Source organism: Colius striatus, chromosome 2, assembly GCF_028858725.1.
Source record: "Colius striatus isolate bColStr4 chromosome 2, bColStr4.1.hap1, whole genome shotgun sequence".
In the NCBI taxonomy this organism is placed as follows: domain Eukaryota; kingdom Metazoa; phylum Chordata; class Aves; order Coliiformes; family Coliidae; genus Colius; species Colius striatus.
This window is the reverse complement of record NC_084760.1, coordinates 79,429,820-79,446,200: the sequence shown is the minus strand read 5'-3', so window position 1 is coordinate 79,446,200 and position 16,381 is coordinate 79,429,820. Positions and strand designations below refer to the sequence as shown.

Sequence of the window (16,381 nt, the reverse complement as noted above, 5' to 3'; positions counted from 1 at the left end):
TAGCTTCAACACAGATTAATGACAGAATACCATGAACTTCATCTGCTTAAAATAAATTATTGTAATAGAATTTTAATTAGGCTTTTCAATATATAATATATTATACTGAAGCAACACAACTTCTGAAGTGTAAGTCTGTTCAAGCAAAGATGAATCTATAGAAAGTAATGAAGCCACAGAATATAAGAGAATGATAAATTGCATGGGTTTTGCTGTAATCCTATAGAATTCATAAAAAGTGCAGGGATGATCTTAAACCTACAGGAAATAACTCTAAGTGCATAGCTATGCTTGCATAAATAATCTGAAATGAGATGAACATATGGGTACACTGCCATTTATGACCTACAATGATCATTTAGGTTCTAGTCATTTGTGCTGGACAAAAAGTTACACTAACAGCATCTTGAAAGCAGTCCTAAGGGAGACATATCGAAATTAAAAAAAAAAAAAAAAAAAGTGCAAGCAGAGAAGGAACAATAGCAGAAATAAACTTCCATTTCTGCACAAAACAAAGTGCATAGAGTAAAATCAACAGAATAAAGAAGGAAAGCATAAAACAAAAATATGAGCCCAAAGCTTGAACTAAAAGGGCCAAGAAAGCTGGAACTGTTTGACAAAGGATATACCTGCATGCATGTTTACATATGTGAATGTACATTTGTATTATTATATTACTTACAGAAATAACTTTGTTCTCATGACACTATTGAAAGAATCTTTTATTTGCAACTTACTTCGAAACAAATATTCTTTTTTTAAGATTTTCCAAAGACAGTCGAGTGGCTCTCTGGAGGCTGTTTAGCAGCTGGTGACTGAAATAGGCAATCAACTCTCTAGATTTCTGTAATAAATAAAGCACCCATTTTTTAGTATTTTATTCAGACAAGAATGTGAGGATTATTTCAAAATTGCTTAAGTCAAAAATAGGAAGGAATTTTTCCTCTAAGCTGCATTGGAAACACAATAGGTCAATTTAGGGGGGCAGGGGAAATAGATTGTAAGTAAGTAAAGGCTGCATGAAAAAGAGAACATAGCATCTGAGGAAACTCAATTTGTCTTATGCAAAGACAGAATACTGAGATCTGGCTGAAGTCTCACACTCCTTCAGAAAAGCACTCAATATTAAAAAAAAAAAAAAACCCACACTATCAACCATCCAAGAACATTAGTGCATATGTACCCTTTTCAAATAGGAGACAAATACACTAAAACCTGACTGTAAATGGATTAAGAAAAATATTAAAACACAGCAACAGGTAATGATCACTAGAATAAAATAACAAAATGCAACCTTGTAACCGTATTGCATTTGTGCTTGCAAGTTTGTGAGTTTTTTTTCTCTATTGCATCTTCTGACCTTTGCTAAATATGAAGAGATTGTATTCTTGAAGGAAAAGGTACAATGATGATCTTTGTTGGTGAAGTTGGACGAGGAGGATAGTAAGAATGTTTCTGCCCAGCCAAGAAGCAAAGTCCATGTTACAGTTTAGGCACAACACTCTCTTGAAACATTTACACTCACATATGGAGAATTTGTTTAATAAATGTGATAACTGGAATAACATGGAATGCACTTTTGAAAGCTAAAATCTTATCTTAAACTCACTTTGTAGGTAAGCTATTTCATCATCTTTACATGACTTTTGTCATTCCCTATATGACGTCTTTCTATAACACAGATATCCAGCTACCAAAATTCAAGATGCTGTTTACTAATCTTTCTGAAAAAAAAAAAAAATCACTTATTATAAAATACCTTTTTAAATTCATCTTTATCACGGCTTTTTCCAGTATCACCATGAAGAGCTGCAGAAGCACTCTTTTGTCTCTCTTCTTCATTACTTCCAAACATTATACGTTTTGCTGTAAAATTTTTTAAAAAATAAAATAATTTTTTTGTTAATTATACACTGTGTTCTGCTTTGTAGCATGCTGTCCATTCTCTTTACAGGCAAAACAATATTGCCTTTTATTTTAGAAGTACATGGATCAGGTAATTGATTTCCTACATATTTTTTCTACACCAGGAAACTAGTTAAGACACTAGACTATAAGCCTTAATCTAACAAACACCATGCATTACAAATATGTTATTAAGGTTAGGTAGATAGGCATGGATATATCTGCTGGAAATGGGAAAAAAACCAAACCATTTAACAAAATACAGAGAATGATCATTTCATCGGGTTTTTCTGGTTTGCATTGTATTGAACTACCTGGCCCTGACTATGCCTGTCCAGAGGAAACAACCCAGAAAGAAAATATTTGTGTAAGAAAAGGAGCTGTATTACAGATTAAGCCTAAAAATACATTTTTCTTTAAATTAAAATATTTTTCTCCAATTGTAAACTACTTATTTTATAGCAGTACATGACCTTCTAAAAATCTTTGTAACACACTTCAGAGCAGTGGGAATCCACCATATTGATCAGCTGTGAGCTGATACACAAGCCTCATATGCTAGCAATTCATAGTCAATTGACTGTACTACTTTAAAGTAAAGCACCATTGTTTCAGGTACAATTCTGCTGCGGCAGAAAAGTCACCATGGGAGGGACAGTATCAAATATCTGACATGGTTGAGTGTATTTCACTTATCAAGAGTTGGGGGAAACAAGTTATCATGAGTGACAGGTACAAATTGGAGCATAAAATTTTCCAAAGAAACAAAAGGAACAACTTCTTAACCAGGACAGTGGCAGAGCACTGGAACAGGCTGCCCAGATGAGTTGTGGAGTCTCCTTCTCTGGAGACATTCAAAACCCACCTGGATGAGCTCCTGTGTGACCTACTCTAGGTGTTTCTGCTCTGGCAGGGGAGTTGGACTGGATGATCTTTCAAGGTCCCTTCCAACCCTTAAGATTTTATGACTAAGAGAAATGGAACCATAATATTCTTCCTCTAGAGAAAATATATTGATAATCTAGACAGAAGGGGAAAGTTTAATTGTAGAAAGCCTGTAAATAATGAATTAGCTCTGTATTTCCCATGCTAGTGGTCTGGTGGTAAATAAAGGCAGAAGTGTGGCCCAGATGAAACTGTAATGGGAGTGAGAAGTCTGAAGAAACTTAGCTGAAACAATTCAATTTTGATACATACTAACTATGTCTACAGAACAAGGGTCAAAAACTTTTACTTATATAATCAACATTATCTACCTGTTTTTTCTGAGGTTTTCTTGGAATGTTTAATTTCATAACTCTTTTCAAATACAGATATTAGTTCTTGAACGGCATCTTCAATGTGCATGCTTTTACGATTCAACAATTCAGCACATTCTTTAGTATAAGCCTGTTAAATAAAAATATCAATTTATTATGTATGACCTTAACTTATTATGGTTCCTCTTAATGGAGAGACAAAACATTTCCCTGAATATTGTACTCTTCAGACTGAGAATATTTTGATGAATCAAAAACATTTAAAAATGAGAACTGAGAAGTTAAACCCCAAACCTTTATTCAAATTTACAAAAATATTCTGTTATACTAACACTATATTTTTAATGCTTAAAAAAAACCAAAACACATTTTTCAGATGCAATGGTATTCTTAAGGTCTAGAAGATAATCCTGAATATTGAATGGAGGTCACAGTCTGAATCTGAAACTATAGAAATATTCTTTCAACTGTCTTTAACAATTTCATTTACTTGCATTAATTAGCTAGCTAAATATATTTTTAGCCTCATTTGTAATAAAAACCACTCCTAATTTCTCAAATATACTTGTTGGAAAGTATTTTTTGCTGCCTTTTTGGAAAAAATAGGAAAAAACGTAAGCTGCATATGTCTGAGTATCTTCATTAAAAAAATCTTCTCTAACTGTGAAGCAGTTAAATAAAATTTCCTTGTTTTGACAGTGATAACAATTCTCTTCTAGATTTATATTAATTTACATTAATAATTTCATATTAATTTACATTAAGGCATAGTTTTTAACACACTCAAGAGTTCAAATTTGAAGATGAATGTGGCACACACCTCATTGCGGGTCAACATATTCTCTACTGTGATAGGGCCATCTACCGGTAAGACAATTAGAAGAGTGTTCGATATTTCCTTTAATATTAACTCAATCCGCACTTCAGTTAAATCATTAATCTAAAAAGAGAAAATCATCTTAATGCCATACACTCATCTTTAAAGCATTTTATTTTAGAGAATTTTAACAGGTGAACAATGTTTTGCAAAAAAATAAAACATTTTAACTCTACTCAGTGAAAATGCAAGAACCTTACACAGTTGAAGAGTCTTTAAGAATGTGAATCATAACAGAAAAAAAAAAAAACAAAACCCAAACCCTGGGGTCAAACATCAATACAAAAGACCACAAGATGAGAGCAGCAGAGAAAAAAGAAAGCATAGCAATGTCTCATGAGTTTGGTAACTTAGAGGAGATTTACAATACCTAAATATAGTCTGATTTTACTGTGAATTACCCTCTGTGTTATTTAACAGATATTTCTGTTATCTCCCTATCAGTAGGGAGACAAGCACCCTACAAAAAAATTCAACCTTTGTTAACATGTCCCATTGCAGATAATTCAGAATATGAACAATGAAAGAACAGATAGAAGTCTGGAAATTACATAGTTACTTTTGTCACAGAAAACAAGAACTCAATTGCTAAGAGTGTATGTATTGAAATCCTTCACAGAGTGATACACAATTTTTAGAAGATTAGTACTGTGTACAATTTCATTCCAGGAAGTCCTTTAAAACCAAAATTTTATCATCTCGAAATATCTGCTGGTTCTGTGTTGGAAATTGATACATTAATCCTTGAGAAAGTGAATGCTTTAGAGGAGTTGGTGTTTCCACCTACTTCTTCAAAATCTTCTGGTTATCAGCATCATAATTTAAAATTTGCTGTATAAGTCAAATTAATTCACAGACTACTTTTGGATCATAAATGCAGTGATCCGATTCTTGAATGAGCTTCTCTTGATCACTTTTTGATACAATTAGCCTTAGAGATTCTATAAATGAGGGCCAATGAAAATAATTCTCTCCTATGCCTCGAGAACGTCATCAGAAAGTGACCCCAAGACTAGAGTAGCTTTTTCAAACTTCTTTTTTTTCTGTCCAGAACATTTAGGAATTGATGGAATAGAAAAGAATTCTTGCCCCATGCTGTTATCCACGCTAGACTCCTGCAGAATTCTTGCTGTTTTAACAGCAGTTTTAGGCAGATAGGCAGTAATAGTAAGTCAGATCCCAGATTACTCCAGTGATACAGGATACATTGCAGTTAGATTAAATAAAAAAAAGAGTTACAAGTCATATTAATAGAAGGTGACTAGAATCTTGTTCATGATTTTACTGGCCACAAGCCTAGTTACAAGGCAAGGGGGAGGCCTGCTGTATCTTGCTTGAGAAGTTAGTCATAAGCACTTATTTTACTTAACATAGCTTTTCACTGGGTTTTTGATTCTAAATTACACCATTAGCATTCAGCCAACTCTATGTCATGACAGACTCCAAATAAAACTGAATTTCGCCCAATTCTCAATTTTTTACCTGAAATATTCATCATCTACGATATCTCATCTTGTTTGTCACAATATCACTCATGTTTCTGTTTTACATCACTTTTCCTCTATTTATTTACAATATTCCATACACAGTAATCAAAGTTCTGACCAAGTTTACATATTTTTGTACCAATACAGGACAGGTAAGAAAGGCAGAAATGTACACAACCTTTATATTTAAGGAAAATAGAGAGTATCTACAAAATGCATTACTATTTCAGATTACTCAGGTTCAGAGAACTGGTGATTCTTTTAAATAATCAATATTTTTTTCAGCTTTGTGTTTCAGTGGCAAACAGAGCACTCCATCATGGTCATGTTTTTCTGCCATACAGAAAAAGAATATATCCACCAGCAACAGTCTCCCACCACAGGAGAGATCATAAACATACAGCTAAACAGTTAGGCCAGAAGGATCAGTTGATTATCAAAGTAAAGTCTTGAGAAGGAAAAGAGGCAATACAGCTCTCTGAGCATATTTATGGAATCAAAAGAATTCAGAAATTGTGTGGCAAACACTAAGAGAGGAAAAATGCATGGATTCAATCAGCATGCAGATAAACGTGAAGGGAAAAGCATATGTCCCTTCATTATTTTACAGGCTGAACAAAGAGGGAGAGTTTCACAGTGTGCCTGCTATGAATACAGTTGATGCCAGAAAGTACTCTGCTGGACAGTGTTTACATGGAGGTATCTTGTAACTGCACTCATGGACAAGCACTCAAAGAGAGGCAGAGGTTGACTCTGAAAATCAGGGCAGCATTCACAGAATCTGAGGACAAGTGGAAATACATTCTACTGCAAGAACAGAAGAAAAGATCAAATGTTTGAGAGTAATAATGGAGGAGAATCATTTAGTATAACATTCTTCAAAATAACAACATACTTTAAGAAGCAAAAAAAAAGTCTGTGTACTTCAAATGGCACAAAAATAAGTACAGATTAATTTCCAACATGAAGAGCGGTGTACTAGAAATAATTTCTCTGAATTGTCATTTCATCTATATAGTGATAAAGTGTATACCTTTTTCAAAAACTGTTTGAATATATACAGAACTTGATCAGCTTCTTGAAAGAAACTTTTCAGTGTCACAGATGACCAGGTCAACATTGTAAGTCCTTGCCTAAACACAGCTTCCACCTAAGCACAAAAATATAATTTCATAGATTAAAAAAAACCACAACAACTTTAAACAAATATTGTTATTAGAATCACTAATGACGCTGTTGAAAGAAAGTGCTAAGTTTTACAAGGTAGGTTATAATTTTTCAAGGAAAATATCAAAGAAATTTATGCAATATTGGGAAAAGAGAGGGTAGTGCATACTACAGCCTTTGTTCACAACTACCAAGTGCACATGCTTAGCAAAGATCTTCCCATTCCCATTTTCCCAGATAGCATCTTTTAGTGGTTTCTAATATTTCCCAAAACTAAAATCCAGTGCACTATTGATCTTATAATTTGTCCTTTAACATTTAACTACCTCACTCTCAACAGCATAATTATTTGTCTTTTAACCTCATGTATCTATCTAAAATTTTTCATTTGTCCCTTTATGAATCACACTGATCCTCTCCACATTTTGTCATAGACTCAATGCTATTATCAAGAATTCTCTCTTCCCTATTATTTCCCTTTCTCCTGGATATGTCACCAAGATATTCAGCACGTAGCTGAAATAAGCTCGTTTCCCCATCACTGTAGGATTTACAGTAAGGTCCTTCCTTCATTGCAGATCCTATACCTTCAAAGGAGATGAGACAGAGGGAAAGGAAGTCTTTGAAAAGGAAGGCTATGAAAATCAATTACTCCAGACTGAGTCACAGAGCTCCCCTAAAATTTTTGCCTAGCACTCCAAAACTTTTGAATGGTTGCCCATTATAAAGCCACCACAGTTTTAAATTTTCCATCATCATAATCATTGATATGACAGAAACTTAAATTTGCTTAATTGCTGAGTAGCTTTGAACTGATTTCACTCATATTTAATTTTACATAATTGCCTACCATATCTGCTCTTTCATTTTGACATTTACCAAGTCACTACCTGGACTTCACTCACTCTCTTCATCCTAATGCTTTTTTGCTATGTCTATATCACAGCTAAAACAATTAATTCAGCTCAAAAAAGACAAACAACTATTTGCAAATATAACCATTATTATCACCTCAATACATATGGTTTTGTGAAATATATTTACCTCCACAATGCTGGGATAGTGCTGTCACTGTCAAAAATACAGAGGAGGAGCATTCTCTCTCTGATGCAATCATGTTTACAGCAGCATCATTAAAGTGAAGCCTACCATCACTTTACCTCTTTGTCTCTTACTTCCAAGAGCAAGAATGCTTCACATGCCAACTATGTAGTTACACAAACTTATGCAAACTCTGCAGCTTTCTGATCTTACTATTTACAACAAAAATGGGAAAAGTCACTTAGAACAATCACATATGAACACTTGCAAGTCTCTGGCAAAACAAAAAAGGCTTGTAGGACAGTTATTCTGCATCTCCAATAAAGCTATACCTTTAGTGTAGTAAATAACAATCCTACATAACTGAAGAGAGTGACTGAATTCACAAGGCTAATAATTTTCTCTAAGCAGAGACAAGGACCATTCATTTAGTATTTCAGCTAAATAAAAAACTTTCTGTGTTGTAACAGTGCAAGCAACATTCATTCAAAGACAAAGAGAAGCTAGGTAATGAACGTACAGAGACATACATGGGCAATACAATACAACCAACAGAGCCGACTCAAAGCTACTCTTTGTTTACTAGCTTCTTCCTTATATGCTGCTTCTGCCCACGTGATCACCCAGGGCCAAATTTATTAACTTGCAGCATCTGTTTCTGATAATTGGAAGTAGCTTGCCAGCTGCATTAACTTGTCCCTACCATCTTTATTCAACCTGGCTGGTCCAAGTCATATTTGTACCTACATTTCTGTGAAAACCTCCAAAACAGAAAAAAGTGATCATTTTTTTTTCAGGTCAAAGCCAGAGATTTGTGCAGAAAAAATGAGAGACCTATAAACTCCATATTCTTTGTTCCTGTGCTTTACATCTTGTAGGCACTAATATTATTCTACTGTAAGACATATTACTTGAGCACTGCATGATGGAAGCAAATAGCAAATTTTTGGTCTTAAAATTTAAGTAAAATTCATTAAGTTCACAACATGCAGATGCATCTAAATATTCTCAAATTATAAACTATTACTAAGTTATTCTAACTTCTTATGAAATATACTGAAATGCTTTAAGCAATACCAACCTTTGTCATTTTTGGTGCCATTAGATTTACAAAAAACATTGGTGTTCCTTGACACAGATCTTCATAACTTCGGAGGAGATCCTGTTATTTATTAGAAAGGGTAGTACTGAAATGAATATTTTAAGTGCTTTCTTTATTGAAGCAAACAACCTTCTACACAATCAAACCATCAGAAAAAAAAAAAAACATGGAAAGTAGTACAAGACTACATTTGTGAACAAGCGTACAATTTTATATAGACATTACCTAACTACATGCATCATTTCTGCAATGTAACAAATCCATTTCTTGCTACGCAAGGAAGAATGAAAGTAGCATTTGTGCAATGCATTCTTTATGTACAAAACCAGATAAAGTATGACCCTTCTCTAGAAAGACAGTTTGAGCTTCAGTGACCTTAACTTGCAATACCCTCTTGAAACTAAATATCATATGCTTTAGATAACTAGTCACCTATAAACTCATTTTTAGAACATCCTCTTGTCTTATACCTTAAACACAGAGAAATCTTGTATGGTACACCCAATCCCCAAGATATAAGCTTCTCAAAATGACAAATACTACTCAAATAGTACAACAGCAAATACTACAACTGATATCAGAAATCTGACTTCTCTGGCAGGCAAAATTCTTGGTGGTTTTGTGGTTCATTGTATCTTCCAATCCAGAATTAAAATCTTTGCTTCTCAAAAATTCTATAAAACTGTTTTACTGATTCTTCAGAGTGAACACTTTGGATAGCTTTAATTATTTAATCATCAGAATATATTTAACATGATATAGAGTAGAAGAAATATATATGGTTATATTTAAATATACTATCCTAAACATCAGTTGGTTGGGCTTTTCAAATTAAATCCTCTATGTCCAACTGTGCATACCACAATTTACCTTAAACTAACCTCATATCCAGTTTTAATCTTTGTTTAACTATAGAAAAAGTTATATGGTTAACCATATTGTCTTTATTTTTTTTAAAGTTATCATAATAACTTTTAAGTTTACCTCTAAACGCAACTTGGTTGACTTCACATATGTTTCCATTTTTACTATCTTTTTTGCTTGCTCCGGTACTTCCAGACCCAACTTTAGCATACATTTTGTCTCTTGGATAATCTCTGGAATTCTGGGATCAAAATTCACCAGGAACTTCCCAGTTTCAGGATGACTCAAAAATATTGTAGCTTGTAATGCTGGAAAGACATTTTTAGAAATTGATGTAAGACAAACAATTGTTTCTGTTATACAAATCATTGTGGAACAGAGGTCTCTGATATTCCTATATAGTGATTAAATAGGGATGTTTACTTGCAAAATAGCTTCATGTTGTTTTCAGTTAAAGTAAATATACAAATATATTAGCTGTCAAATATAACGAATCTCTTCATAGGCTAAAAAAGCATGAGATTCAGTCTTACTTGTGTCATATTTTTTCTTAGCCTGAGTTACAAAAATATGAAATTCACTTTCTAAGGAAATGGAAACACAACATTTTTGAGATGCCCAGTATCTTATAGGAATTTGTTAACCCAACCCCTATCATTCCATGATTCTATGAATGCTTACATAGAGATATTTCAAAAATACAAACCAAAACCCTAAACAGCAGCACAGAAACCTCTGTTGACTGTGTGATAACAAGACTTTATTCTTATAGACCTACTCCTAGTTTTGAAGGCCACAGAGTGTCTAAAATTTATATGAAAAATCTACTTTTTAAAAATTTCAACTCTGATTTAACCCTAAAATGATAAAACTTGATCATCAAACATTTTTTCTAGGCATAAAGTAATACTTGTCCTGAGAGAGACTGGGATAATACACCTATATAAATAATTATAGTGGAAAGGAAACAGGAAGAATTAATAAATGGTTTCTACGGAGTATTTGAATACAAAAATGAATAACTGTGTGCCTTAAATTACTTTCACTACTGTTTCCAGGCATCTGTCAAATGATGTCCCAAATCTGCTATCCTCTGCATCAAAACCAAGTTTAAATGTCCATAAGTGACAAAGATTTGTACTGTTGGGTATGGTTATTGGATCATTATTAATTTGCACATTTCAAGGGTAAACAAAGCTTCAAAAAAATCTGATTTGATTTTTTGTTTACTTAGCATTCAATAACAGTTTTTACAAGGCAATTACATAATTAATTACTTACGAAATTGTAACTGTGAAACTTCCTTCATCCATGCGTTATGATAGAAGACCTCGAATTCCACCATTACATAGGCAATTTTATTGTATAATCGAACAATTGATTTACCTTCTGGACTTGCCAAGATATTTGATTTTTTCTATTAAAACATAGTTCATTCAAATTAAAACTAAACCAAAAGAAAACCATACTATTTGGGTTTTTCTTAATTTAACTATTTACTATATTTTTTTATAAATTAATATTACAAATTATTTTGTTTGTACAGTTTTTTAAACATGTATCATCTATTTACAATTCATACACTGTAATACTGTCAGTAAAAACTTGTAAGTAATAAATACTAAATATTTAACATGTATTATACTATGACAAACACTTGTAATTCACAGCGAAATGGATGTTCAGTTCTAATCAAAATTAAATAGTGACAAAATGTTTCTTTAAAAACATTTATTTTTAAAATTAGTACTTATGTCTTTTTCCTTTGGAGCAGATTTAGGTGATCATTATTCCCATCTGAGGCACACATGAAAGCCGAAACCTCTCTCACACATAAGTTAACTTGGCAGGAGATGCTAGATACTTTGTAGAAGAATAATTTAAACATTTCAAGAAATATTATAGCTATAGTAGATCCCAGTATTGCAAGATTATGACTACTCCAGTGAAGGAAGGAAATTCAATACCAAAAAATTCCTAAGAGCCATAAATATTACAGCTTTTGTGGCCAGTATCAACCTTCAGCTATATCTTAAGTGCTACAGAAAACGTAGAATGAGAAGCTCAGTAATGGAATTCCCTCTTCCCAGACTAGTTCACAGATGATCTGCAGGTAAATTAGTGACCAGATTCTCAATTACAGTACTGCAGCTATTGTGTGGTTACCTACAATAAACTTGCTTTTTCAGTGGTACCAGAAAATATAGACCAGACAATTTCAAGATGTCAGGCCATCCACATTTCTGCTTTAAGCTACTCCTAGCAGTTGCTTGGTAAAGAGACATAATTTCCCCTAGGTAGCCCTATAGAGTTAGAGGAACAGAAAAGGTGGGTGTTCAGTTAAAATACAGGACATGAATCCTGTGTACTAGTCCTCACCTGCTCCATTACAAATACAAAAAGTATTGCCAGGAAGGATGAAATACTTCTTTGGGCAATTAGAAAACATATATGAACAATTCAGTGCATGTTTCCAGCTTGGGGTGCTACTCTCCTTCCTTGCAGGTCTTCAAGACCCGCCTGGACATGTTCCTATGAGACCTGATCTAGGTTGACCTGCTTCTGCAGGGGGGTTGCACTAGATAATCTCTAAAGGTCCCTTCCAATCCTATGATTCTATGATTCAGAGGTAAGTCAGTTTTTCTGGATTTTAATAGGTACTTTGATACTGTCCCTCAAAGAACCCTTCTGGACAAATTGTCCAACTGTGGGATGAGCAGGTTTATGGTGTGCTGAATGAAGAACTGGCTGCTTAGCAGGGCTCAAAGGGTTGTAGTGAATAGGGCTACATCTGACTGGTGACCAGTCAATATCTGTGTTCAATTCTAGGGACAGTTCTGTTCAATACTACTTATCACTGATCTAGATGCAGGAGTTGAATGCACCAATAGCAAGTTTGCTGGTGATAACCAAACCGTGAGGTGCTGTTGACTGTCTTGAGAGATGGGAGGCCTTTCAGAAGGATATATGTGGATTGGAACATTGGGCTGAGATTAAAGGGATGAAATTTAACAAGTCAAAATGCCAAACTCTGCACTTAGGATGGAGTAATGCTGGGCATAATTATAAATTGGCAGAAATGCAGTTGAAGAGCAGCCCTGTAGAAAGGGATCTGGGGGTGCCAGTTGACAGCAGGCTCAGTATGAGCCAGCAGTGTGCCCAGGCAGCCAAGAGAGCAAAATGCACTCTGAGGTGCATCAGACACAGCAGAAACAGCTGGGCAAAAGAGGTGATCAACCTGCTGCATTCAGCGTTGGTGTGGCCTCAACTTGAATGTGTGTGAAGTTCTGGGCTCCACAACATAAAAAAGTTGTTAAGGCCCTTGAATGAGTCTAAAGGAGGGAAAAAGAGCTGGTGAAAGGGCTGGAAGGCACATCCTGTCAGGACTTGTGTAGTGTGGAGGAAAGGAAGCTGAAGGGCAACCTTGTTGCTCTCTTCAGCTTCCTGCTGAGAAGAAGTGGAAAAGGAGATGCTGAGCTCTTAGCTCTGGTGTGCAGTGATTGAACGTGTGGGAATTGTTCAAAGCTGCACCACAGGAGGTTTAGACTTGACATTTCTTTACTAAGAGGGTGATCAAACACTGGAACAGGCTTCCTAGAGAGCTGGTCAATGCTTCAAGTCTGTCAGTGTTTAAGAGGCATTTGGATAATGACCTTAACTTTTTGTCAGACTTGAACTGGTCAGGCAGTTGGACTAGATGGTCATTGTAGTCCCATTGAAATAAAACAGTCTGTTCTATTCTACTCTACTCTAACACTACACCTTGGATCTTACTGCAAAGAATATTTTTTTAACTAGATAGTCTCATACAAATTAACAGGTTGACAAGCATATAAGAAATGACATCATTATAGCAATAAACATTATGGTGACTACTGAATTAAGACACTTCACTGTTGCACAAAACATCTAACTTTTCCTCACATCAACTTACATGAAAATAGTTAATTGGTTCATTTATCCTTCTGAATAGCTGTCTCACCCACATTATCTTTCCTGCAACTGGTGGCATGTTTCGAGCAATAGGGGGGTCATCCTTCTGAATCTGGTAAAGCTACAATAAGAACATTATCATTAAACATATACAATAAAAAAAATTTTTGAAGCATTAAACTGTTTTTCCTCTGGTGGAACAATTTCTTCCTCCTCCCAAATATTAAATTTGTAAACAGTTCATTGAGAGAAAAACATGTTCATTATCCTTCTTGTTATTCTTCTGAGATGTACAAATTGGTACTACTGTTGGTATGTCTCTCATCATCATTATCTCACACTATTTCTTAGCTGTACTTATTATGACAGAGCCCACCAAAAGGCATCACAAACCTAGGAGCTAAGCAGTTAGTATTCAATCCCAAGCCTTAGTTGCAGCCATCTGCTGTGAAAGAAGGGGATATTTTTCCTCCATTGCTTGGGAACTGCCCACAGGAAAAGCCTAAGCTATATTGTTAACTGAGAGTTTTACCTGAATAGAAATGTCAACATTGTTCCTCAGACACATACACCTGACTAATAGCTAACATTTTAGGAGTTGGACTCAATGATTCTTGTGGGTCTCTTCCAACTCGAGATAATGTGTGATCCTATGATGTGGTCCTTTATACTAACTTCTCATCAGTATCTATGTAGAGACTCCTGGGTACCCAGCACACACTTTTATATGTGCCCAGGGTGAGAAAGAAAAGAGGCCCTGCTCACTGAATGACTTCATTATAGTCAAGAAAAAATTGATCTAAAAACACATACTACATTTGCATTGATAAATTATTCATGGACTTTAGAAGCAGTATTGCAGCAGGAACAATTTTTTATTAGAAATAACTTGCATGGCAAAGATAAAAAGCAATCTAATAATATCCAGTAAATAAAACTATACAGTATATTGGTGACATATGCTTCAACAGAAGAAAGAGGAATACATGTATCCACTCAACTTTACTCTTGCAAACTCATGCTGTGATAACACAAACAGCTGTACTGCTTGAGGAGACATCACTCTTCACTTACTGGCATGTGTGCATTGGTCTGGATTTCCAGATTCCCTTAATATATATTGAAGAAAAATGGCCATCTCAAGGGAATTATTTGAATCTTCAGGTTTGCATGTAAAATAGATCAGGTTAATTTACCTTAGAATGCTTGTTTCTCTCTTGAGTAGAAAGAGAGTATGGATGTCTAGTTCTGATGCAGATGTATAAAGTAAGGTTAGAATAATTCCTCTAAAAGTTTCAAGTCGGGTGACATGAACAGTCCCCAGAAGTTGTGTGGTATACCACACAAAAGTGGAAAATTACCTTATAATAAACATAAATTTACCTACATTTTAAATCTATTTTATATTGTCATAGCATTAGATAATAGCCATGTATAGATGCAAATTAACTATTGAGGCCTCATATAGTAAAAAATCTGAAAGGAACATGCAAGTGATGTACACAGCCAGTAAAGAACTTTTTTTTTCTTTAATTGATGAAAGAATGACAGAAAAGATTTTGGTTTAAAAAGTCAAATTGTGATGACACATTTGCCTGCAAGAGTATATGTATTACATTTGCTTACAAACTTAGGTCTGTTTCTGTAATAAGAAAATGTGATAAATTGTGCATTGACATTCAGTTAGTGAAATAGGCAGAATAAATAAAAATCATTCATATTTAAATATTTTATCTTATTTTAACATGTTTAAAATTTATTTTAAAGAAACTAAATACCTTTTTAGTAGCTTCAAGTTCTGCTACATAGTGTTGGAGAATACAACCAACTATATGTTCTGTCTCTTCTTCAAGGCATGGCATTCTCAGCTTTTGAAACCTGCATTGAAAACGAGTATCCAAAATTATATTTCATGAATACAAATATTTTTCTTTACTGTAGAGTAAATGAACATTACATAAAATGAAAGAAACGTGTATCTAGGAAATGCTTCCTCTTGGTCAAGGAAATACTTTTGCTTTGAGCAAATTTAAGCAAGTTAAAAAGTTCCATCCTAATGCCTTTTATTGTTACTGTTGTGGTTATTTTGTTTTTTCTCTCAGTATCCTCTTGTATATATAAACCAAACTATAATGAAATTAGGATAGAGGAGAATATATTCCTGTATGAATGCTAAAATACATATTCTATGACAATTTCATGGTTCAGGACACTGATAATGAAAAATTCTTGATTAGGCCTTTTTTTTTTTCTAAAATTAGCTGTCTCATTTAAATTGTCCTAATAAGTAATTTGAATTTACTTTAAAATTTTTTAAAACATAATTGCCAATACCTTTGAAGTAACTGAAGTGCATGCTCCGAAGAGAAAATTCTCCCAAAACAGGTACGCATAAATGTCTTTATCTGTTTCTAAAGAATATATAATTTAGTATAGTTTTTGTAGTCAAATAATATTTTCATGTCTGATAGTTTCTTAACATAGTAGCATTTGAAATGGTTACTGATTAAAGCACAAAATAGCAGCCTTCACTTGTCTATGCTTAATATAATAAAATAATAGCTACTGTCAGTCAAATAATCTCTTAAAATGCCAGACAATTTTAGCAAAGAAGCAAATAACGTATTGAAAACAGTTGCAGCTTTGTTCTGCACAAAATGGAACTATGCATCTCCAGGCTAATAAACCATCTCCATGTAGATCATTCTCTCAGGTTTCCTAATTTTTGTCATTTTGGCTGCAGATT

The 16,381-nt window shown here is 34.0% G+C and overlaps 1 protein-coding gene across 2 annotated transcripts in view; it reads right to left on the bottom strand.

Annotated features, from left to right (window-relative positions):
- The window catches only part of DNAH8 (dynein axonemal heavy chain 8), a 136,092-nt gene that overhangs the window by 108,735 nt on the left and 10,976 nt on the right, over positions 1-16,381 (bottom strand). For both annotated transcript variants that reach the window (XM_061991265.1, XM_061991266.1), the window contains exons 10-20: positions 15,970-16,046; positions 15,414-15,513; positions 13,637-13,756; positions 10,984-11,119; positions 9,823-10,010; positions 8,818-8,898; positions 6,562-6,678; positions 3,985-4,104; positions 3,162-3,294; positions 1,760-1,866; positions 738-844 (exon numbers count right to left, since the gene is read on the bottom strand). In XM_061991265.1, the coding sequence (XP_061847249.1) occupies positions 738-844; positions 1,760-1,866; positions 3,162-3,294; positions 3,985-4,104; positions 6,562-6,678; positions 8,818-8,898; positions 9,823-10,010; positions 10,984-11,119; positions 13,637-13,756; positions 15,414-15,513; positions 15,970-16,046 (1,286 nt within the window). The remainder of the gene's footprint in view (positions 1-737; positions 845-1,759; positions 1,867-3,161; positions 3,295-3,984; positions 4,105-6,561; positions 6,679-8,817; positions 8,899-9,822; positions 10,011-10,983; positions 11,120-13,636; positions 13,757-15,413; positions 15,514-15,969; positions 16,047-16,381) is intronic.